The 21,505-nt window shown below is 38.6% G+C and overlaps 2 protein-coding genes across 7 annotated transcripts in view; one reads left to right on the top strand and one right to left on the bottom strand.

Annotated features, from left to right (window-relative positions):
- Nucleotides 1-18,635, bottom strand: part of BABAM2 (BRISC and BRCA1 A complex member 2) — a 159,143-nt gene extending 140,508 nt beyond the window's left edge. For 2 of the 5 annotated variants that reach the window (XM_030447461.1, XM_030447465.1), the window contains exons 1-2: nt 17,881-17,966; nt 14,644-14,803 (exon numbers count right to left, since the gene is read on the bottom strand). In XM_030447461.1, the coding sequence (XP_030303321.1) occupies nt 14,644-14,771 (128 nt within the window). In that variant the 5' untranslated portion in view covers nt 14,772-14,803; nt 17,881-17,966. Of the gene's footprint in view, nt 1-14,643; nt 14,804-17,485; nt 17,508-17,725; nt 17,805-17,880; nt 17,967-18,405 lie in introns of those variants that run through there. The other 3 variants (XM_030447462.1, XM_030447463.1, XM_030447464.1) reach the window with 3 other exon arrangements.
- RBKS (ribokinase) overlaps nt 18,007-21,505 on the top strand; it is a 71,768-nt gene continuing 68,269 nt past the window's right edge. For both annotated transcript variants that reach the window (XR_003987360.1, XM_030447466.1), the window contains exon 1: nt 18,007-18,413. Coding sequence is in view for 1 of the 2 variants with exons in the window: in XM_030447466.1 (XP_030303326.1) it covers nt 18,364-18,413 (50 nt within the window). In the remaining variant the exon portion in view is untranslated. The remainder of the gene's footprint in view (nt 18,414-21,505) is intronic.

Here is a 21,505-nt window from a genome sequence, read left to right as displayed (position 1 = left end):
AAATACCCTACAATCTTTCTACAATCTTTTCTTTTAGCACAACTGGCCATTTAGAAATACTTAAAGAAAGTATAATGTACTTTAACATGAAAATAAAATCCTGATTGAATGGTAAATATTCCTAAAAGCGATACTAAGTAATTTACCTGGATTATTACACATACCTAGAGATGTTTTCAATTTTACTGGTCTAGAAGTGATACAAAGTGACAGTATATTCACAATTCTTTTTCTCCCAAATTACTCTGGCTAGGCTGTGCAAGAGACCTCAATCGCTGAAATATGCTGAGCAACCAAGCAAAAATACTTTCACTTAAAAGGCCACAGCTACAAAGTTCCTAAGGGAAACCAAAACTTCAGTACCTCTAGCAGTCTATCTGTGACCTTATTTCAACAGAAAGCAACAGAAAATGCTCTGGCTACAGATATCTCCTGCTTGAACTCTTTAACACGCAGAACCTCTCACAATTACAAACATGCCCAAGCCAGATGCTTGGCCTCTATCCTCCCCTAAATGTTAGATGTTACAGTTCCTGATGCTTTTAATTCACGTGGCCCACACAAATGTCACAGTGAAAATTAACAACTTGTTAACCACAACATCTTGTAAAGATTACTTGTTGCCTTATCTTTGCAGGTAACTGACAGACAAAACAGTAGGTGTTGAAAATTAATTTCACAAACTGGTTCCATTTAATGATGTTCTATTTTTCTCTTTATTAGTGGAAAAATATTACATCGTTTTGCATATCTTCACCTAAATAGTCAATAATTTACATAGAGAAGCCATGGAAGCAAGAATTAATACTCTGATGGTCAGAGCAGTGGTATGAATCAGTCTTCATGATTAATGCTATACTACTATATCTCCCACAATGTATTCACTATTAAAATATCAAAGAATCATCAACTTGACAAGTTTCCATGAAAAAGGAACATCCTGGAATGTGTCACTTAAAATCACCCTGCCCTATTCCAAGGAGCTATGCTGAGCCCTACATCTGGAATCAAGTACACAAGAAACCAGAGCTAAATTAAAACACTTTCTCAGTACATTTTAGCTAAACTCCTTGAGCAAATATCGCAGATTAAACTTGAGGTGAGATACATTATATGCTTATAAAATATGCATTCCAAGTAAAAGACAAGCAGAACATTTCTTCATTGACTGTTTGATGCATCTTGCAGATGGAATTTTCTGTGACCTTTTGGGAAAGGCTTTCTTTTACAGTAAATAGAACACACAAACTAAGTTCTTATTAAAAAAAAAAAAGTCGCTGCCAGCACCAGATGCTTAGTGAGAAGTGTTCAGAACTCTTTACCAGCCACAAAAGCAAACAGGAAAGATTTTCCAATAGGAAAAAAAAAAAGGTCTTTTTCTGTAAAATTAATCCTTCTTCTGAGAGTATTTTCAAAGCCACTAGAAAGGCAGTTCTAGTTGAGCTTAACATCGAAGTTTCCTCTTATACCAATGTACTTGCACTGAATTATTCTGTTGAAATTACTCTCCTGTTTTGCTTAAGCTACATTTATTCACTCTCCTTCTAAGTCAATCTGATATTTTTCAGGATTTAAGTCATGTGGATAAGAGAACTGTGATTTCAATACAGTCTTCCTATCAATTAGTCTTTTAAAACCATATTTTAAAACTTCTCTTGAGAATACTTAAATTATTTGGGCTCTGGTAAGATTTTATGCAAAATAACTCTGTACCAGCTGAAGAAATAACAACATAAAAGAACCCAAGTATTTGCCACCCAAATCTTTAAAGTTTGGAGATAAGTGGTTATTCTAGCCAAAGGATTGTGGAAAAAACAAACTAAGCGACAAACACCCCCACCAAACCCACCTCTTTATACCCCAAAACTCCAGTCTGAGGCTCATTCTATATACCATTCCTACTACCTTCTATATACCACTACTATACCAACTGCTTAGAACAACATAAAACCATAGCAAACATCCAGAGATGTCAGAATTACAATAGTTCTACTGAAAAACATACAATTGTCTTTTTATTTCTTCTTTTTTAGTTGGTGGTAAGGGTGTATGCCTTGATATTCATCTCATATTTATGGCTAACAAATATTTTTACTAAGGAAAGTATGTAATGTGTTGAATCATTCTTCTTCAGATGAGATATCAATTTTATCCCCTTTAATATCTGAACAAAAATCAACAGTAAATTTTACTGTACAAGAGTAGAAAAAAATTAGACTAGGAATTTTAGCCACTATAATTTCAGGAATTGAATATTGAGATTATCTAACCCAAACAGCCAGCAATGAAAAACTTCTTTAATCTTCCAATGCTTAGGCTGACACACTTGCTGCTGTTAAGGACCAGTACTTTTTGGGTAACAGAAAACTTTTTTGCTCAGCAGGCTGTTGATGTAAAAGCCAAGAAGGCTTCCCACAGCATTAGAAATACCATAAAGGAAGTTATGACCAGTGGCTGTTTTCCCAACCCTTCTCAGCTCTGATGTACCTGGTATATGTCTCTAATTGCTCCTATATATCTCATGGTGTTTGAGAAAAGAGGGGTCAGTTTCCTTTTAAAATATTAAGTATTTTACCAACAACAAGACATCCTTCAGTCAGGGGTTTAGAGGCTGAAGGTTTTGCCAAGAAGAGTAAAATACATTTCAGAGGCAAAGACAGGTAAACTCCTTGTTGTAAGTAAGAGGCAGCAAACTCAATATTCCACCCAAAAATCTTATCGTGACATTTGCTTAGAAAAACACCTTAATGTTAAACTCAAGTAGAACAGCCTTTGTTGATGCCTTTAGATTCTTCTTTCCTCCCATTTTTGTGGATGGAAATCTGCTCCAGTGTTCCTTGAAGACACAATATTTCATCCCATTTAATTAAGAATTAATTGCAGAATTCACAACAGATGGGTAAGTCCTCTACAGAGGCATTAAGAATAATTAAAGTGTACGGAGGGGGGAGGAGAATAGAAGAAAGGCCAGCAGGTGACAGGGTTTTCACAAGGACCAGGAAACAGGAAAAAGGTAAAAATCACATTTAGAGAGCTGAAAGTGATGGTGCAAACCTGTATTATTCTGCAGCTCCCTGTAACAGTACACAGGGATAAAAGTTTTACAGTCTCTGAGAGGTCTGCAAATACGTAAGAGGAGTACTGAGCAGCTGCTGCTGAAAATCAAGAGATCCAACCAAAATCCTGTCAATCAGGCAAAATTAGAAATGGGAGAGATAGTCTAGTCAACCAATTTTCATCTTCAGTTCCCGTTCTTTTTACAGACATACGTATTACACATAAGAGAAAGAGGGACTTGCACTTTAAAGACAAACACACACACACCACTGCTTTTGGGAAATATAAATCCAGTTGCATTTTGAGTGCTCCCTACCAAATACATATTCACATTAAAATATAAAAAGACAAATACCAACTCATAATTACTCAAAATAACTTTCCAGTAGGTAAACCTGCCATTTTCATAAAACTCCTTTGTACTCTAGCTGGTTTCTTCAAACTTAGAATGAAATTAAACTGTGTACAAAAACTACTTTTGGTATTAAAATACACATAACAACGTTGGGTTTGAATCCTGTTAATATGTGTGATAGTCCATAATTACAAGAGGATTGCAATCCATAGTTACCAACAGGGAAATTCCAAGGTGTCTCCAGATATGTCAGTTACATTCCCAACAAAACCTTTACCTACTCTAAGTGCTGCTTTTCCTTTATATACATATTCATGTTTTCTTGTATGGAGTTCATCGTGCTTACTGGAACTTTTAGAAAGGAGTGGGATGCTAGGCAGAACACACAGCCTAGGAAAACAGCCCCTCACTTCCCTCCCACCCATAGGCAGATTTGCACTTTTCAAAAAGTACAGTTCAAATAACTATTTTAAGTTAACTCAATTGTCAGCAACCTGCTTTCTATAGAAACTGTCTACAAAAGTATTTAATGACTATGTCAATAGGTAAAACAAATATGGAAGCTGTACATTAACAGAAAATATAAGTTTACTTAATCTGAGTGAGAGTTTGCCAAAGCAGATGCTCCAGGTGGAGAAAACTCTGGACTCACTTCTAGAACTGGAATTCTCCCTCACATCTGCCCTGGTCTTGTGGCAGGTGTGCAATATCCTGAAATTCTACAATCTCCCAAACTACAGCAACCTCTGCTGGGAGCAGACATTCAACCCAGCCCCTATGAGGGAAATGAAGGAAATAAATGTGTGTTTGTTTTGCAGTCACCTCAGAGAACTTCTACATCAAGTGAAAACACACACAAGGCCCACAGTTAGGATTTGATTTTTTTTTTTAATCACAATCTCACTGTTCAGTTAGCCTAGGAAGTCTGATTTGAGAACAGCTCTTCTCCAGTCACAACAGTAGGAGGGGCTGGAAAGGGCAACCACCAGAAATAATATGAAAACAGAGCTGATTACCAGCATCACATGTAATATCCCTGCAAGCATCCTTGAAAAATAGCTCTGAAGAACAGACTATCTCAAATGTTTCCATTCATGAAATCTTCACAGTTTAGGATGTGAACCCTTTACTATCTGGTCTCAAGGAGCCAATTATGATATGAGTAAGACAAATCATTAACAACTGACAAAGGAAGTTTTCAACAAAACTTGCTTCCCAAACTTGCTTTAGAAAACATCTTCTATAATTAATCCGATTACCTTTGTAAGCAAGATATCTTACACATACACAGTAATTGCTTGGAATTCCCTTTGAAAACTACATGTGCTACAAATACTCCATGAAATAATAAAATAGAAAAAGAAAATGGAAATTTTAATGAAGGAGTGATTGAAAAATGAAGAGAAACAAGGAAACTGCTATGGAGTAACACTTGTAATGCACACTTCAGTTTTGATAAATAAACTAGTGGATTTACAGTATCATAAACTACATTTCTGTCACACACTCAGGAAAGGAAAAGTCACTACTTTATCACACTGTTGCTGTACCCTAAATCCTTGGAAATTAAAAACAAATTTTTAGAGAAGACTATGACAGAGTGGTAGAATGTATCCTTTGGATTTACTTAATCTCCTGTTTCCTATTTTCACAACTGTCATTTGATTATGTATTACTTTGTAACGAGTTAAAACCTAATAAACTCTCGTGTGCTACTATGAATTCAATTTCTGAAAAAAAACCCCACAACAAACCAGACAGGGAACATTCCTGCTTTTAGATTACCCCAAAAGAGAGTAATTCTTTGCCAAGTGTGAAATTACAGTCTATCACCTGATGTTTCAGATACTTTCAGGTGTTCACAGAAAGAGCATACCCATACAGAAGCTCATACTCACAAAGTTAAGTTACTACCAACACTGTCATTTTCCCAATATTGCCTGCAGTAGCCATAAAGACTCTTAAACTTATTTTCTAAGTAATTTTTTTTTTTTAATTTGATCATAGAACTGGTCAGCTTATTGGAAAATGCAATGAATTCCTATCAGAAAAGAAACCCACATAAGGACTAGAAGCATAGTCCAAGTTTATACATATTCCCCTTTAACTAACTAAATAGTATTAGGATGGATGCAGTGATCCTATGCCTTTTCACATTTTCTCTTATAAGTTTTCTTCTAATTGCAGCTTCTCCGAACTTTCTGTCATGGGTCTTTATTGTATTCCGAATCTTATAAACTCAGAATAAATTTATATTAATACAATGGCTATAAATTGGGTTCTTAGAACAACTCTGAACATAACTCCATAGCTTTCAGTGACACATTCAAAACTGTGTGCATTCATAGAAAATACTACTGAACTGGAGACATAGAGGAAAGCCTATGAAAAGATGGCACCCAAAGATAAATATCAGTAGTTCTCCTATTTCTAGCATTGGTTTATATTAATTACAATACTAAAGATATGCAACAGACTAAAAATACAGGAAAAAACTAATCATATACAAAATCACAACAGATCACCCTGTGGAACCACAGCTGCAGAAGACAAGTTCCACACAGCTGCATATTACATCACTGCAGGAAGCCTGGTTCAAGACCTCTTGGTCTCACCTTCATTCTCATAGTTCACAGCCACCTCAATTGTGCTAATACTATTTACAAGGCTACACCAAAAAGCATAAAATTAGTCACTCCCATGGTCTCATCTAACTACACCTAAAGAGAGAAACCCCATATATCCTCTTCTTGGTAACAGTTAAGAGTCCTCTCTTCTCTGCAAATACTTGTTTTTGTCCTCACAATCCAGTTCACTGTTTTCTCCCAGCATCACAGCAGGAGCTAGACCTGGCTCATCCCTTACCAGCCTCACAGACACAGAAGAATAAGAAGGATCTCCTGCAAGGACAAAGACTACTTATGACCACTTCCTTTTGATCCCAGTGAAGAGAGCTCAGTTTATCCAAAGTTCCTGTAACTTTTCATCTCCAACCCACTGCAACCACTCTTACCCATCTTCATGCCACTTCCAACACCTCACTTAAAACCTCAAGTTCTCCTCCTCCTCCATCCACCTAAGAAAACTTTATTTTGCCTGTGTGCAACAGGTTAAAATTAAAATAACAGAAATTACATGAAATGTATGACTCGAAACTGCCAAGGAAATTATTTAAGTGTCTTTGTTACCCGTAATGGGCTTGCAGTTGTCCTGAAATCATGTAACTCCTATAGGGTTTAAGCTAAAGCTTATGACTAAGATTTAATGCACCCTGAAAGAAAGAAAAAAAAAAAAAGAAAAAAAGAAAAAAAGAAGGACAAATAATCAACTATCTTATTAGCTCAAAAAATTCTCATTACAGAAAAGTTCTTAGCAAAGAACATGAAACATTGTATTATTCTCCTCCAGAAATAACAAAATCTATGGCTGAAGTGCAGAACAAACTGCAAACCAACTTTTACTCATGAGATGGAAACCAACATTCTAGAAGGGGTTAAAAAAAAAAAAAAAAAAAAAAAAAAAAAAAAGAAGAAGAAGAAAGAAATAATGTAAACTGGGAGACACTTTGAAAGGTCACTGGTAACCATAACTGCAAATAGGAATAACTCAAGTTTTTCTGTGGAACAAAAAACTGACCACCCAAGCCAGAGCAACAGGTAATGTCACATTTTTCATTTAAAAATCAGATTTCAGTGATGTGCCGGCTTATGGGGCTTTTTTATTTTTATGAAAACTTTAGACAATTTTATATTTGGCTTTTTTTGGTCTCTTTTGGATTTTTTTATCTTGCAATAATGAAAATATTCAGTACTACTGGTCTAACTTTATTCTCCCAGCTATATACTAGACATTAGAAGTAACAGAACCTGTGGCATGCGCATTAGAGAAGTCTGCCTCAGATATACCAAATCCTTTCTTTCAGGAAGGGCAAAATAAGTATGTTCCCTTTTACCAAGCTTTACTTTTCTAAAGATTGTTTAGGAACTTTACCTCAAGGACTGAATTCAGTATCTTCAATAAAAATATCTATTTCAAGATCAAATGAAACTGTTCACTTTTACATACAGCTCTAAGTCTTCTTTTCAGGTGCTCATTTCCAGTTAGATAATATTTGCTTCAAGGTACATCTATGCTGCACAGTGCAGTGCCAAGTAAACACCTAAGCTAAGAGTACCCAGAAATAGATTAAAATAGCTCAGATTCAGCACTGCATTGGTGTGGTTGGTCTGCTTCCACCTGACTTTGAGGCTTGAAGGCTATACTACAAATTCAGTGCTGGTTAGAGTGACCTGAACAGTCAGAAAAATTAATTTCTCTATCAGTCACAAGAAAGGACACCATGACTGATGGGTCAACAGATCCCAAAGCATTTAGAAGGGGAGCAATAGAGAGATGTCAATCTAAGTGCCAAACAAAGAAACTCATATGATAATGAAACTTCTCTGAAAATTTTTATGCAAACTAACATACTAATCAACACAGTATATGAAATGGCCTCAACAGTTTTTGATTTCCCAGACTGTTAGAAATTATTGTGTAGTTAAAAAATAGTGTACAGATTCTGTTTCCAAAAATTAATGGTTTGCTTCCTTTATTATCACTGACTCACAGACGTAGTTTACAGAAGTATTCCCATTGATTTCTGTTGGCTACAACATAAAATTGGAAGAATCAGATTTTCAACATTTGCATACCAGTCTGTCAAGCTCAAGCCTCTGGTTATATCCTATGCTTCTGAAGCCTCTAAACTCATCAGACAATGACTGCAACAAACAGACTAAAACAAAAAAAAAAATGACATTTTGCTTCAGCTTCATCAGAAGTATGCATTAGCTATTTAATGTTAGGTATGTGTATAAGAATAAGAGGGATTCCCACATACATGAAGTCTAATTACATATGTAAGGCTGGAAGAATTTACTGATCAGCTCTCCAGGAACACATTCTTCTCTACTAAGCAAAAAAATAAAAATCAATATCCAGTTATCCTCAGCTTCTCATGAAATGTAGTATGCACCCAAGATCCATGGTATGCTAGAAATCTGTTCAGCTTGCATTAAACAAATGCTGGATCTGTTTGATTGCAAGGGTTTGGAAAAGGTGGATAAAGTGGAACAGATAATTATTAGATTTTTTTATCTATCTTTACAACAACAACAAAAAAATACAGTCTTAAAAAATTTTTCTCTTGCAGAAATGCACAATGCAAAGGGGTAAGACTGACATCTATTACAACAGCAGAAAGTCCTGGGCAGAGACCTACAATATTTTAATGTAAGCCCTGGCTTTGAAGGAGTGCTCAGTCAGTTACCAAGGTACACACACCCAAAACATACCTTTAAATACCTTGCTAAGGTACATCTTTCCAACTGTATTTGGCACATATATTAGTACTACATCACGCAAAGCTCTCTTTAAACAAAGTAGAAAACAAACAGCATTTGTATCAAATTGTTTCTCCTCATTTTTATAAAAGCATAAAACTCGTAGACATTACATTTAGTTTTTTCAATGTCAGAAAAAAGGAAGTCACTCATTGCTGCAGACTACAAATACCAGAAAAGGCACACTTTGTACTGTTTAAACTGAACAAATAGTAAGAAAAAGTGTGTAGTCTGTCAAAATAGAGCCTAAGTTACAGCAATTATATACTACCTTCACTTTTTCAAATCGTTTCTTTACTTCCAGCACTTAGGACTGACAAAACACACTTTTTTTTCTGAACAACTTCAAGCACCTTGCTAAAAACTGGTGTAAAAAATGCCAAACGTTGTGGAGAACATTAACAAAACCATTACCAAATGTATACACTACACTTAGATCTTTATCAGACAGACATTTTGCCTTTGTTTTTTTAAGATCCAGAAACTAATGCAGGGAAACAGACAGCTTTTTTGAACCAGTACAAAAAATGAGTTTGAAATTTCAAGTGCTATTTCACAGCAGCAGTGCTCTTACATTGTCCCATCAGAGCTTCAGCCTGTTAAATTTTGTTTGAGTAACAACAAGCTGATAGTACTGAGATTCTTTGTAGTGAAGAAATGTATCAATTACCAAAGGTGTAATGAAACTACCTAAAATATGTGCAAAAGTAAATAACTCATGACATCCAATATAGCAGTAAGAGACTTGTAAGACCATACTTCATTCTTTCAAGCACACATGCTACTCAGAAGGTACTTATTTTTTTAAAGTTTTTCATAGTAAGTTTGTTCAGAAGAGTCACATTCCTTCAACTTCAGACAAAACCACAAGGCATGTTAAAAAAAAACCTACTTAGAGATATCAATGCGAACGGACTGTGAACTTTCCTTAAGTGAAGTAGAATCTTTTAATTTAAATTAATCAAAAGCAAAAGATCAAGCAAAAGTTTAAATAACCGTTAGAGCATTGTAACAGTATTTCACAGTAAAAAAAAGCAATCCTACTTCATGAAATACACACATAAAATGCATATTTACTTTAAAAAGGGAAATGCCCAAGAGAAAAGGAAATACCGAAGCATATTGCAGTCTACTTGATAACACAAAGAAGTAAAACCTAATTCTTTACTAGGAAGCCGGGCAATAAAGTTCTAAGTATCTGATTACAGCTTGATAGGGTATTTCTATGTTAAAATCTACTCCAGATAGTACTACATTCTTTTGACTACTCTTCACTTAGGCTTCTTTCAGGAAGATAATTATGTGTAAACATAGCTCAGTATTAAGCAGAGAAAGAAATCAACAGGGAATCAGAAAGGTGCAAAAAGCAAAATACCAACATGGTAACATATATTACTACAAACCAGTCACATAAAAATTCCACAATTAATTTCCTTATAAATATGGAACAATATAACCAAGTATGAAATTAATGAGTGGGCATCTAGAAAAAAAAATAGAATCTTAATATATGCAGATTTAAAACACTGTAGTAATTTTGAAGTTCTGCCTGGTACAACACATCAAAGTTATTTGAAAAACAAAATAAAGTTTGGTGAGTAAGAATAGGGTTGCAGCACAATTTGAAGCTCAAGCATGGGCTCTGATGAACAGCTGTAGAGGAAAAGTGTTCTTAAAGGCAGTGACAGCCAGAGATACACTTTGACCAGTTTAACATACCATAGGAAAAGCAACAGCCTCTTAAAAATTGTATTCTACATTATGCAATAATTAAATACCCTTCACACAGGAAAATGTCCTCTATTTATAAATCTACCTAATAATAACCTTTCCCTATTCAAGATCTTTCCCATGACTATATGTATAAACACTAAGAAAAATGCCTTAGCCTCAACTCAGTTCATTATGAGCAGGTTTTAATATCTAATTAAGATGGGTCATTATTTCAAAGGGACACCACTAGAGAGAAACTGCAACATATAGTGCAATATATGGCACTGACTCAGTTGGCAGAAGTATTTTCTTTGGGTCTAGAATAAGATAATATCCTATGCAAGAGTTAAAATCTGTTGATCCATTCTGTCATCTCAGAATGTCTTTTATAAATGCAACAGAGATGCTTGTCAGGGTTTTATCATCACCAGAATCAATGCTGCTAAAGGTGCTATATTTCAGATCAATAGGATTTCCCTCCCACACTTGCTAGCAAAGCAACATAACATATCAGAATATTCTACACTTTTTATCTAACATCAGCTCTTTAATATACTTTATAAAACACAACAAAAATAAGCAATCTTAACAATAAATTAGTTAGCAAAGTTAGTTTTTTTACCAAAACCATCTGACAGGTGGATTCACTTTTCAGGCAATTAAAGGCTTAGTATGTTTGCCATGAATAAGTCAAAATCAACTGACCTGACAGTCTATAAAAAAGGAGCTTGATCTTGCACTGGTGAAACAAAAGGGAAATTCCTTCTACCTTTGAGATGAGAATCTCAAAGCCAAGGCTCTGAATGGGCAAGGCCTTGGAGAGTTATTACTGTATTCCCTCTTTACCACAACTTCAATTTCTAAAATGTAAGAAATGAAAACAAATGGATCTTCAGTGGAATCTTTGTAGTTGTTTTTTTTTTCTTGTGTGTGTGTGTATGTGGGGGTTGTTTTGGTTTATTTATTTTGTTTGGGCTTTTGTTTGTTTTTGTTTTTTAATACATTCTAAAGCACTGGTTTGTCAGGAAAGCAGAGTAAATCAGTAACTCATAATTTTCTATCAGATTAACAGTGTGGTTCGTGACAGGGGAGCAGCCATGCAGCTCCTCCCCTCGACCCAGAAGCTTCCAGATGCTTCTGTATTCAAAGTTAATTGCTCTTGAGATTACTACCTTAGGTATTTTAACAACTTAAAGGTCATACTAAAATTGTGTTAATTTTATTGTTAAAAATCTTCCACATAATACAGCAGTTAAAGCACAAAATATTTGCAAGTTCTGTAACAAACTCAAGCTAGGCTATGTGCTTACAGCTCTTTTTTGAATAGTACAAGCACCATTCAAAAGCAGTTTCTGAATAGATTATACTTACAAATAGTCATATTGATTTGAGATCAAGAACTGCTTTTTATTTAACTTCAAACATTGAATCTAGTACCTCTTCCTCACCTTGCTGTTACACTTCTAAAGCCTGACTTTGTCCCACTGAAACTGAAGAAGTTTTGCAATTGATGCCCTGAACCTCATCCCCATTACTCTAACAGCTGTTCTCATCGTTTTCCTCCCATTTATGTCCAACCTCTATGTCCTTATAATTTTGTTTTTTCATGTGCATCACCTACATTTGCCTTTGCCTGCTATTACCTCTTCATTGTCATTTCTATCTTTAGAAAGGCTAAACGAAAGTGAAAGTATACAGAGATTTTCATAATCTTGTGATATGAGGATAGGGGAGGAAAACAGACCAACTGTTTTCAATCCCTTTTTGAACTCTGAGCCCTACAAACTTTCCCTTTAAAGGCAGTCTCCAGTCTCCAGCAGGGAAGTTGGATGTACTCACAGTATGGTGGGTTGGGGATTTTCTTAATAATCAACCTACACAAGCATCTCAAAAAGAGTCTGTGGAGTCCCAAGAGTTCCTACATCAAAAGGTTAAAGATTACTGAACTAGATCTTGAGTTATGGAAGAGACTTCTCTAATTCTGTGATGCACCCTTGGCTCTCTTAAGTAATTTTACACAGTTTACCTGGCACTGTAGAACACTAAATCACAAGTAACTTTGCGTAAATTCAGAATTTTCTATTATTTATAAGTTAATAATTACTTCTTTGTAACAAGAAAAATCTTTCCTAAACACCCACATGCATGAAATTAATATTTCAAAGGAATTTCAAGCAATTGCTATTAAATTTCATTTAGAATAATGCTTTTAAGAAACTTATTTGAAAAAAAAAACACAAAAAACACACAAAAACAAATAAAACAAATAAACAAAAAACCCCAACCAAAACCACAACAAAACACTTGAAAAATAATTCTCAACTAAATGCAGATACTTGATTATCCTAACTCCGTCTCCTAATAACCTCAAGCCATGTAAAAAAGCTACACACAAAAGCCTCAACATAAAGAATGAGGTTCATTTCTATATTCCAGAACAAGAAAAAAATATATTCCTATCACTTGCATACAGCTGAGCTTATGCCTTTAAGCAAGATATGAAACAACCTCTATCAGGGGCTGTTCTTGTGTTGCAGATTCCATGTAAAACACAGTTACTATACAATTCAAATGACTGCTTTTGGGTGACAGGCACAGTTGAGGGCAGTTTTTAGTTTTTTAAAAGAAGAAACTCTTGGAAAACATTCAGGATTTACCAAAACAAATTCAAAATCTTTTAATAGCTGAAAATTTCAGATGTTTGTTAAAAAATTAAAAAGAAATTCTGAAAGAGTTAGCTAGAAGACACCACTTTATATTATTTTAATCTGTTATTTTAAAAGCAGGCAACATAAGCATTCAATGGACAGAGAGCAAAACCATTATCTACCTCCTTGTAGGCTGGTAACTTCACCACTACACTACAGCTGTATTTTTTCTACCATATTTGTATTTCCTTCTCTCAGATCCAACACAAAAAATAGCCCCCATCTCAGCCCTCCTGGAAGACCAGTTCAAGAGAAAGCAAGGTCTACTGCAAAATAATAGCAGCAAATGTATAACTGCTCAGCCTGTCTCACATAACTTCCAAACCTAAATGCCAACACAGAAAACTCTAACAAAATTACAGCTTCTTAGACCTCCAAGTAAATCTGTGCTTTGCCACAGCACCTTCCAGGGAGAGAATGTTTCCTTTCAAACCAACCCTGAAGTCACACCTCCTTGCTGAAAAGGCATTGTAACTAAACAGCCAAGTACCTCCCAAACTCTCCATGAAACTGTAGTAAAGCAGCCTAAAGAAGGATATTAAACAAATTCTTCAGAAGGACTGAAGTGATTGGTGATGGTTCTCAAGATCTATTGGTTTATGCTATCATTCAAAATTACACACAAAGTGTTTGTGCCAAAGTGGTGATTTAAACACCTTAAGATGAAGTAATTTCAGGCTCTGAACTCCAGTACACAATGGGAACTGGAGACACAGATAGATGACATGACCAAATCAAAAAAGAATAGAGCAATTTCTGACACCAATTTCTCTCATCATCAGTATTCTTTTATCAGCTGCCCTGGGAGTCTTCTCTCTCTACAACACACTTGAAATAAACTGCACTTTTAGCATTTCACTTCCCCCATGTATTAGGTTACACACCAGAGTTCATTTGTACATGTGGATCCCTAACTTTATTACTGTCTGAAATACACCATGAACCCTTCTGGATTAAAAAGAAAAGGAGCACCTTGACCTATTCCCAACACCTGGTCCTATAGCCATTTGATATACCGAACTTGACGAAGGTCAGATAAAGGAAAAGTTAATTTTTTTCTTACTGATCTTATTCATAATTACAGGTAAAGATCACACAAATTTATCTTCAAGTTCTTAATTTGTAGAAAAGATCCAGTAGGGAAGTGATAAACAGGAAAAAACATTTACCGCTATCTCACTGTTGAAAAACAGCATTATCAAGTGGCAAAGATGGAAGTGTTTTAACAAGATTATTATTGCCAGCTATATGACAAATTAAGTCTCCCAAACTACACAATGGTACCAAGGAAAAAAATAATCTCGTTAGTATTTAACCTCCAGATATATTGGAAATGCTTAAAAACACATGAGCATAGTAAAACTCAGTCCTGAAAAGACATCTTAACTGTGAGAGGCTGGACATTGTTGATTACGAACTCACTCACCCTGATTTCAAGTCTGTAATCCGTAAGCAATTAGTAGCATCCAATCCTACTTTTCCATTTCTGACCACACTGGAAATGAAGGGCGAGAGAGCTGGAGAAATTCTGTTCAAGGCAACTTCAGGTGACATTTCAGTATGCTGCTCTTTCCTTTTGTGCTGAGCTGCACGGGGATGAGAGGTAGGAAAAAGAAATACAAAAACTACCTTACTTATTTGATAGAAATTCACATGCAAACATCAAAGGAAAAAAGCTAAACACACAAAAGAACAGGAATGTAGAATAACTGAAGCATGCACAGGTTTATAAAGAAAACCCAAACACAGGTAATTTTTCTTTGACCTCTGCAACAGTCAATGCAGCCCATTAATTCAGTATCAAACTTATGTCCTAGGCCCCTTTAATTAATTAAGAACCTGCCCCTGTGAGAAAGAAAGAAAACTGAGCATAGCCCTTCTTGTGAGGATTTCCATTAGGAGTCTATTATTGACAAGCCACATTTATTCTACTTCCACTGAAATCAATGGGACTGAAATTATTGACTGCAATGGGACCAAGGGTTTGATTCTTTCTCCATCCTCTCATTCTAAATTTCTAATACCACCAGAGTAACCATAATCAGTATTACTTCAACATTATTTCAGTAGTTAGCTACTTAGAGCATTTCATTTTGCCTTTTAAAGGCTAACACTGCTCTATTTTTTCAGTGGTATTGCCATAGTCTTTGAGAGGCAGATAGGGAGGCTGACATACACCCATTTTAAGCACACCTTTTTCAGAAGTGCTTCCAGTTGCACATTGTAAGAACCTGCTGCTTTTTAGCTGAAATGGAGAAACTGAGCATCCACCCATTTTAACTCATTGTGCCACAGAAAAGGTTAGAGAATGTGAATAAAAATGGACTGTGTTCGGAGAAGTGGGAGAAAAGAAGGGTAAATAAACTTCTACAATGCTAACTTAACATATTCTATCATACTCTTAGGCAAAGAGTTCCAGATGAAAATTAAATGAACTTCAGTTTTAGAAGTAAAAGCCATGACTCAAGGTAACAAACATGCCACTGACAAGCAGGGCAGAAAAGCTCATTCTTAAACTCTGACATCTATTTAATGGAAACACACCAATACAGGGGGTATTAATCAGTTGGTCTATAAAAAGAATGTGAACACTCACGGCAACAGTTGCCATTTTCTGTTGTTTCTAATACTCAGTTTACAAGCATTAGTTGGTAACTAATGGATATTCTGTAAACTGATCATTCACTGTAACTGGTAGCAACATTAGTTACACGTTTTGTTCTCCCGGAAGCCATTCACTGAAAAAATACAAGGCAATGTTCAAGAAGAGTACTTATCCTAACTAATCAGAATAAAACAAAGGCCACACACTTAAAACAAAAAGACCAACAAACTAAAACTTCCTAAGAACACAAAGTATTTTTAATACAGTGTTTTATGGCAACAAAGAAGCTGAAGATGAAACATCCATGTCCTAACTCATAATGTGTTCTCTTTCTGTATATGATTTGCTGCAACTGATGATGGGTAACTTCTCAGGTTTGCTTAGCAAACACCTACAGCAATATAAGATGCTACCTCCTCTTTGTTACTGCTCTTCCCCAAATCACTGCCTGCTCACCTTTATTCTTTTCCAGTAAGCTGACTGAACACAAGCCCATACTTGACCTGTTTCAATGCAGAGTTCAGTGAATTAGATTGAACATCCAATAAAAACGATTTTAAACTAAAATGATACTTTGCACAAGAGTGGCTAAACCATGGCCCATGATTCAGTCTGCCAGCTCTGATGTAGGGGCAGCTGGACTGATGAAGAACTTCTGAAACCATGACAAAAACAAGCCGAAAAACAAGCCTTCTGGTATTCTTAAAGGTATATACAACGAAATCAGAATAATGACACATTTTAAGGGAACTGTGTTATGTGAGTAGAACTGTGAGACATGAGACACACATGGTGATCAAAGTTGAGCAGGAACAGATGGACCTTCCAAAATTTAATTGCAGGATGAGATTCCTTATCTTTTTGTTAATTAAATATGCAGATATTGTCAAAACATGTAAATTACTGCTAGGATTTTTTCCTGCTTTTAGCGCATCATTTAAGATCCTCAATACCTTCCAGGTAACAAGCCAGATAGACAAAACTTGAAAGGGTCACTGTGAAGCTCAGCAGTTTATTTTGTAAACAAAGTTCTTGACGTAAGTAGTACCATTTTCAAAAGTTTCAATTGCCATACACGTTTTTTCCCCAGCTTAATTTTCCCACAGCACTGGTAACACAACACAAACTCATCGGAACTAACAAAAACAATATTCACCCGACTGCTGCCCTCGCAAAACAAAGCATTTGGAAGATGTAAGCAAACTGATATTTGAACCCCTTCAGATTCAGCAGCGCATCGTTCCGACTTCGGGCAGATGTAACATGCACTTTATAGGCTTCCCAGTAACCCTGAAAGCCCGGGCACGTCTCGGGGCACCGCAGAGCGGCCTGCACGCCACCTGCTCTGCTTCCCCGCCACGGGCAGCGACAGCCCGGGCACGGGGTGAAGCGAGAAGGCGGCACACGTTAATTCGGTGACGGAGGCCTCCGAGTGCAGGGAAACTTTCCTGCTGGCTGTCGGCAATCTCGTTTTGGGGTTGTCACTCTGAGGGCGGCAGTAACAGTGGGGAGTGACCCGCGACCACCTCCGGCCGCCGTGCCCCGACCCACCCCCGCCTGCCAGCGCGGCGTGCGATCGGTAACGTGGATCTGCGGAACCCCGGGAAAACCCCCGGGCTGAGCTCCCTCAGCCTCAGCACGGCAAAACTCGCACCGGACTGACCCAGCTGCCCTTCGCACCCCCGACCTCAGAGAGACTCCCACAACCATGTGCCGGCGGGATGAGCCGGGGCCGCCACCCCAGGAGCTGTGTGCCGCCCCGCCCCACCGGCGGCGCCCCGGAGAGGGCCAGGCCGGGCCACCGCCGGGCGGTGCTTAGGCCGGCTGAAGCCAAGGCGGCACCAGCCACCGCCTCCTGGACAGCTACTGATGGGCCGGGCCTAAGGCCTCCGGGTCCCCCCACCTCCTCGCTCCAAGCGCCCCGGGGCAGGCCGAGCGGGCGAGAGCCGGGGTAGAAGCCCTCCCGCCAGCCCGCCGCGCCGCACCCCCGGTGCCAGCAGGGGCGCTGCTCGCTCAGCTCCCTCCGCCCCCTCCCGCCCGTCCTGGGCCCCGCCATACCTACGGCTGCCGGCACGCAGCCCCCTTAGCAACGGCCGCGGTCACGCGCCCGTACCGTCCACCCGCTCCCGGCGTGCGCGCCCCCGCTCCCGCCCCGCCGCCCGGCGTGCGCGCCTCCGCCCCCCGCCGCCGCCGCCACTGTCCGGGCCGGAGGGGTCTTCACTGGCGGCTATGTTGGCGACCACCACAGTGCCTGGGCAGAGTGTCTGACCGCGCGGGAGAGGGGCTCCTGCGGACGGAGCGGGGCGGTGGAGAAGGGGAGGAAGGGAAGGGGCGGCTCTGCCAGCAGGCGTTCGCCAGGGGCACCCCTCCCGGCCGAAGGCCCCTGAGGGCAGGCTGCCGCCTCCCAAACCCGTCGCCCGTAGCAACAGGCGAAGCCGCCGAGGCGGCGGGGCCTGTCCTGAAAGCCGGGTCCAGGGTCCAAGGCCCCGGCAGCGGTTTGGCCAAGCTGCGGGACTTAGGGCTGCCCCGTTCCCTGGCGCCATGGCTGCCGAGGTGGTGGTTGTGGGATCCTGTATGACCGACCTGGTCAGGTTAGTACCCGGGGAGGGGTTCCCGCGGGCCCCGGTGCGGGGCCGGTTTCCTGCTCTTAGTGGACGCTGTGGCCCTGAGGTCAAGGGAGCGCAGGGCCTCGCGGTGCCGGCGGCAGAGCAGAACCTCCCCGCGCCTCCCAGGGGCAGGCTGGGCCGGGATACACCCCCACCCACGCCCTCCCGGGCCCGAGGAAAGCGGGTGTCACGTCTGTCTCCAGGCTGAGGCTGGAGAAGTGGGGTCTGCGCCAAGCGCGGCGGCGAGGAGCTCCGGGCCCTGGGCAGAGGGAAGGGTGGCGAGGAGTTGGCTGCGGCCGGGGCAGGGGGAAGGAGCAAAGCCGGGGGTGGGGGCGGCTGGGCCCGGGTGATGTCAGCCCTGCAAATAAGTCTTTGAAAGAAGACTGTGGGAACGGGGAGAAGTTTGAACGTGTTGTCTGCTGGAGCTTTGATCCACTGTCTGTAACGTTAGGGAGAGGAGAGGCTTGGGGTTTGTGTTTTCAGCTGCGCTAGGTAGCTCGGCTTCAGCCTTGCCAGAAAAGCAGCATTTCATAGTAACCCGCATGCGAAACCGTGAACTTTGATACTCTTTGTCAGCACAGGAGTTTGAAATGATTTTATGAAGGTAAATAAAGCTGGTCAACTGTAACACGTTTTCAGTTCAAAGCACTTGTTTCCACTAGAAAAGCGAGAAAGAAAGCTTAATATTGCAAAGAAACTGAAGTTAGCTCCATGAAAAAATAGGTTATAAGTTGGCTACTTGCAGAGAACATTTAATGTGATACTTTGATAGAAGAGAGAGGGAAAAGGTCTACCGAGCTATTCAGATTCGAGCAGATGCAGAAGTGGAAATAGCCCTCAAAAATTTAGCACCTCTGCACCCTGGAACTGGTTTTTGAATTATGAAATCCTTTTTTAAAGGAGTGTTGTGGTTTCTTCTTACTCGTTTTCTGGGCATTTTACTTTCAGAATTAGGTACTCGGGACTCTTTTTGTTTGTTTGTGGGTTTTTGTTTTTTGCTTTAGTTTTTTGTTTTTTTATTTTTTGCACATAGGTTTAGAAACTTCTTTTAAAAATTAAAATACAGAAGTTCATGAAAGGTCTTGGTTCCAGCAGCCTGAATTTAACGGTAAATACAAAGTATTGGAAGAATCAAAGCAAAATTGGAAGAGTTGGCAATGATGCAAACACTAACCTAAAAAGGCTGACCTTGTCAGCCTCAGTAAACCAGTCTTTGATTTACACTATTTTAAACACATCTGTTTTTAACATATATGCAGACTTCGTTAAAATAGCATTTAAAATTATATGGATCTGGACTGCATCAGCTTGTCCTGCTGGGAATTCTGCAGTAAAAAACTATTCCTCAATCTGATTCAGCAGACAATTATATCAAAGCCTATGGGTCAAAAAAGTGTAGAATACATGATTAGAAGAATCTGTTGAGGAGTAAGAACAGTTTAGGCATAGACATGCACTGCAGAAACTGTGAAAACTCTTAAATTATCATAGAATTTACATCAGAAAGTATTGATGCTTTATTTAATCTGCAGAACACGCTGGCAGCTTTCCAAGAATAGTTGTTTTGTAAGTCAGAGTAAGATCTTGTAGAACTGATTTGATTTTATGTGTGAATGAGCTATCAGATGCTTGTGACGTTATATTGAAATATAAAATGTGGTCCTCTAACCTCATGGTGTTCCTTTTCCTGTCTTTCCAAAATGTGGGAAAAAAAACCTAAAAAAATTGTCTACCAGTTTAAGCACTGCTGACAGCCACAGCTTTGGGCTTTTTCTTCATGCTTAAACAAAAAAAGAAAACTTTTTTTGACTGCAGGTTTTATGTGATAGAAATAAAGTAATTTGTTTTAAGCCATATTAATTTGCCATATTGTAACCAGAGATTAAACCGTGAGTTGTAGCTGTAGATGCTGTTACACTGAGATTAGGTGGTTGAAGAAAAGTCATCTCACTCTTCAGTCAGCTGAGAAGGTTTCTTAAATTGTATAAATGCTATCACAAGAGTGATCTGACTCACCATTATTAACCTCTATTTAAGGAGCAGTGAAGGGCTTTTTATTAGTGATAAGCTAACTTGTATCAACTGAAAAAGAGTGATTCTTTCTGCTACTAATACAGGACTTCAGGCACTTAATAAAATAATAAAAAGTGTGACTAAATTTAGCTGCCAAGGGTTTAATCTGACTGAAAAAATCGCTGTGCAGTACCCATATAGACATAGTTTAAATGTATCCTATATTACAAAAATCTTGCTAAAATAACTGGAGGGTGCTAAACTGTAGGCTGGAATGTGCCTAGGTGAAGAGCAGTGCTATGAAACAGGAATGATTGAAGACAGGAGGGTTCCCCTTGACTCTCTATATCTGGGATTTAGAGGGGGCTGTATATTCTAGGTTTAAAGCTAGGGTTCATTTAAGCAGGAATGAAAGAGCATCAGGTTTTTGAGATATTGTCATTTATGCTGATTTTAGTTTGTAACAGACATGGAGAGCACTGATCATAATAAATGCCCATCTATCACCCAGTTGGAGGAGCCTGAATAAACTAAATTAGGAGTGAGAGTCTTGCAAAGGAGGTTAGACACGTTTTTTGGACAGATTATGTCTGATAGACATATTCACCACTCAAGACTAAAGCCTAGTTTTCCTAGAAGATAATCATATTGATTGGGACTCTGCCAGAGCTAGATAGTGCTTTGTTATAACTCAAACTGTTAAACTAACATGTTGGTCCTCTAGAATACAATCTTGTCCCTCTGTCTGGAAAGCTAGAAGATCAGAGTGGCAGACATTAAATGGTAAACGTTCCCAGATCTGTAGAGGCAAGGTACCAAAAATCAGAAAGATAAGCTTCAATCTACCATGGGGCATATGGTAGCCAGATTCACCACTAAAAAAGAAGTTGGCATATAATGTTTTTATTCAACACAGTAAATTAGTGATTTAAAGAAGTGTAACCTCTGTGAAATGGAAATGTGTGATTTGAAATCTGCTATGTCTTACATAATAGCAGAGAAGGAGAAGGACAGGGGCCTTCTGTTGAAGACAGTATTCAGATGTAATTTTGGAAAATAATCAA

This window comes from Calypte anna, chromosome 3, assembly GCF_003957555.1.
Source record: "Calypte anna isolate BGI_N300 chromosome 3, bCalAnn1_v1.p, whole genome shotgun sequence".
NCBI lineage: Eukaryota > Metazoa > Chordata > Aves > Apodiformes > Trochilidae > Calypte > Calypte anna.
The sequence above is the reverse complement of the archived record's forward strand: the minus strand, read 5'-3'. Positions and strand labels throughout refer to the sequence as shown.